This window comes from Alexandromys fortis, unplaced genomic scaffold (genome assembly GCF_014885135.2).
Source record: "Alexandromys fortis isolate MF-2015 unplaced genomic scaffold, M_Fortis_MF-2015_v1.1 scaffold_182, whole genome shotgun sequence".
Taxonomy (NCBI): Eukaryota; Metazoa; Chordata; class Mammalia; order Rodentia; family Cricetidae; genus Alexandromys; species Alexandromys fortis.
The window spans coordinates 3357256-3361173 of record NW_026068068.1 but is presented as its reverse complement, the minus strand read 5'-3'; the positions used below and the strand labels follow the sequence as shown (position 1 = coordinate 3361173).

At 41.6% G+C, this 3918-nt stretch overlaps 1 protein-coding gene across 1 annotated transcript in view; it reads left to right on the top strand.

The window, feature by feature from the left end:
- Positions 1–1172: 1172 nt before the first annotated feature.
- Positions 1173–3918, top strand: part of Itgb8 (integrin subunit beta 8) — a 62808-nt gene continuing 60062 nt past the window's right edge. The window contains exon 1 of the mRNA XM_050120828.1: positions 1173–1372. Coding sequence (XP_049976785.1) covers positions 1173–1372 — 200 coding nt within the window. The remainder of the gene's footprint in view (positions 1373–3918) is intronic.

Sequence of the window (3918 nt, the reverse complement as noted above, 5' to 3'; positions counted from 1 at the left end):
AGAGTAAGTAGACTTAGAGTAAGTAGACTTTGATCTAGGGTTCCTGCTGCAGCTCGCAGCACAAAGTTACATACCCAAGTTTGATCGCTTTCTTAGTACTTGCTTATAATCGAAAAACAGGATGATTGCTCGGTCCTTTTTACTTGTTTTTATATGAAATACTAGAAGTTCAGAGATTTTTTAACATTGTATGGCAATTTTTTTTAATGGAAAATGTGACACCTTTATTCTTACACGGGAACTGTTCCTAAAGTATTGTGTGTATTTAAATCCTGGAGAGAGGAGAATAATTCAATGTTTTGTTCAAAGTTAATGTTTTTCATTCTGTGTGGAGAAACAAATTCCAACAAAATTCATAGTAAAAATAATAATGGCTTCTTGTTTCACTCTAAAGTTGTTTTATGAAGTTTTTAAAATCAATAATCTTAACTCAGGGGTACCTACATATACTGTTTTCCCAAGGTGTCTTCTGCTAACTTGGAATCTCTTTGTGAAATTGCCCGGGTAGATACTTAGGCAACTCCTGGGAATTGCAAGCAACAAGCCCTCAGAGACTTCTGTCTGCCATGGTCATGAATCTCTAGTTTTACTTCCTCTAATTTAGCTCAACAATTAAACAATTAACTCCCATACTGTTACCCTATCTTCTTACTCCCCCTCATCATGCATGAAGCAGGAAGACAAAAACAGTCGAAAAGTTGCAAGGCTGATGGGTATCGCTCTCTGCTATGAGCAAATCAGGACACAAGCACAGAAAGGATTCAAGTACAGGAGCCATAATTTGAAATTACGCTTTCTGCTGACAGTCTCATGTTCTCCTGGGTGTTCTTGGCCGACATGGGAAAAATCAGATGCCACTGATTAACAAGGAAGTACTTTGTCACAACCCAAGTCAGACAGTGACACAAAAAAGATTCCAGACTTTTTTAGTTCAAGCTCTGTCATCTAAAGACTAGACAGACTTCTTGCCATTCTCTGAAGGATCTTTTCCTCACTCATCTCTACAGCCTTGAATGTGGAGCTGACTGTAGGGTTCTTCCTCAGGAATCTTTTGGGGCCTGGTGTTCTTGATCCTAAGTCAGAAATCCATTCTAGGTTCCTGCTGTTTGTGCCAAGCCAACTTCAGCTGCTGAGAGCTTCAGTTGGACGTGTTGTGAGAAGCTTTCAGAAATATGCTTCAAAGCCTAGTCGTCAAGTGTGTCAATTGTGACATCGGGTCCCAGAGACCACTCTTCCTCACAGATGTGATTGGCACAAAAGCGGAGAAAAATGGCAACTCTGAAAATACCCATCTGACTGGTCACAGCAGCAGGAGTTTTGGGGGTGTGCCACGGGATAAGAATTCAGAAGGAAGAAAGTCACTGCAGAGGAGGTGCTGAAGGGACAGAGGAAACCCGTGTCAACTGTTAAACGTGCATACAGGGACCTTGGGGAAATACTGAAAATCTGCAAGGTTATTCTTGTCTACAAACTGCAGTGTAAAGTAGTATGTATAGATTAGAAAGATCAGGCTCTGCAGAGACACCACGTTGCATTTAAACCTAGTTCCAACAGTTTCTAACTATAACTGTGTAACCTATGTGCCCTGTGCAAACAACTAAGTAAACTATGCTGCTTCATCCCTTTAAATCACTCCCAGACCTCTACAACGGAGATGCTGATTGTGTCCACTCCACATGTTAACCAATGTATAATGAAGTAACATTCTGTGATCTTTTACTCTTTTGGCCTTTTGGGGGGAATGGGGGGCTCCCCATCCTGTTCCCAAGTAAATCACAGATGGAGGCTTATTCTTAGTTATTAATGCCTTAGCTTAACTCGTTGCTAGCCAGCCAGTTTTTCTTAAATCAACCCATCCACCTTTGCCTCTGGGCTTTTATCTTTTCTAACTTCAGTATACCTTTAGAAACGTCTGTATACCTTTTTTTTCATGGCTTGCTGTGTAGCTGGTAGCCGGTCCCTGACATCCCCACTTTTTCCTTGTTATCTTGCCCCTCTTTCTTTTTGTTTCTCCTTCTGTTTATCCTCTCTGCCTGCCAGCCCCACCTATCCTTGCTCCTGTCTTGCTATTGGCCATTCATCTCTTCATTAGGACCATCATGTGTTTTAGACAGGCACAGTAGCACAGCTTCACAGAGTTAAATTATGACAGCATAAACAAAAGCCACACACCTGAAGGTAATATTCCCCATCACAGCATAGGACATTGCTTGAGATATAGGTTAGGGATGCTTTCCTTGTATTTATGGAAGTGGGACTGCCTGGGGAGACGGCTCAATGGGCAAAGTGTTTGCTGTACAAGCACACGACCTCAGTTAGGACCCTCATGGCCCATATTAAAGCCAGCTGTAGTGCCATGTATATGGAACCCATACTAGAAGGTGAAGACAGGAATATTCCTAGGACTTGCTGGCAAGATAACCTAGTTGAAATGGCAGATACCAGATTCAGTAAATAGGACCATATCTCAAAAACTAAGATGGAGAGGTAATGGGAAAAGACACCTAAACCTCATCTTGCCCACACGTACTTGTGTCGGTAAGCAAAGATGCATACACATGCATATTCCACATGCACACACAAAAATAATAATGAGTTAAAAAAATAACAGTCTCTGAGGGTACAGTCTTTGCCATTGTCCATATCACTAAGAGAAGGAACAGGCAGTCCTTGTAGGCTGGCCCCATATTATCAAGAGGTAAGCTCACCCATCGCATAGACACAGATACAGGTGGTGACCCCAATTTTTCAGAGAGAAACAATGGAGGGAAAGAGAAAGAAAAGAAGTATTTCCTTATCATGATAAGGGAAGAAAAATAGCTTAAGAAATCTGGCTTGTATAATTTTCAAAGCTGGTCAAGTTACCGCCTTCTGCAAGGCTCTGGCAACACTCCAGAAGGGAAAGATGTAAGAGCTGGATGGGAAGCCTGAGGAATGCTGCCTACTGGGAATGGCAAAGCCATCGCGCCCTGAAACTCAGCAGCACTGGCCCCCTGCACTGGGCCTACATAAGACTGGTCTTGTCAACAACTGGTTATGGATGGGACCCTTCCCTCTCTACCAAATATTAGCAACCGAAAGATCCCGAAAGTGTAGTCATTGTCTTTAGTTGTGAACTGAATGGTGAGCCCCTGAGGCTGTAGCAGATAATTCAAACCCAGGTTATCAAAGACAGCCCTGAGTAAACAGTAGATGACAAAATAAAACAAGACAGACTTGAATGTGAGACAAAGCTTCATAGGGAAGAGGAGGCATTACTGGTTGAGGGAAATAAATGAGGAATAATAGCAATCAGAAAGTATTATATGCATGCATGAAATTGTCAAAATATTAATAATAATCCTCCTGTCTCAAACACCGCTATGAATCTAGACACTACTCAATATGCTTGCATTTTTAAATGGCATTTTAATCTGTCATTCCATAATCTGTTTCTCCTTCCTTCCATGCTTAATAAAACTATTAGGAAAACAATTGAGATAGAAAGGACTTTATTAATATCACCTAGTTAACACTCATGTTTCTAGTTAACATTCTTAAGAGCCACATTGTTTTAACAATTGTCCTCTGCCTTGGCTGACACAACATAGTGTCACAGTGTGGACCTGACTTAAAACTCCAGTTGTCAGAGAATAGAATGTGAAGGGCGCTTGTTGTCAAAAGGGAGATGATAAAACCCTTCCATTTAGGAACAGATTGCTGGTTTTGGAAGACCAAAGGACGCAGACATTAGTAGGGGAAATCTACTTTGTTTCTATGCTCAGAATATTCTGCTTGTGCACAGAAGAGGCCAGCAGCACAGACAGTAAGGGCCTCATTGAATAAATGGGACCTCCTGAGTCTGAGAAGCTTCTGTAAAGCAAAGGACACTGTTGCTAAGACAGAAAGGCAACCCACTGACTGGGAGAAGATCTTCAC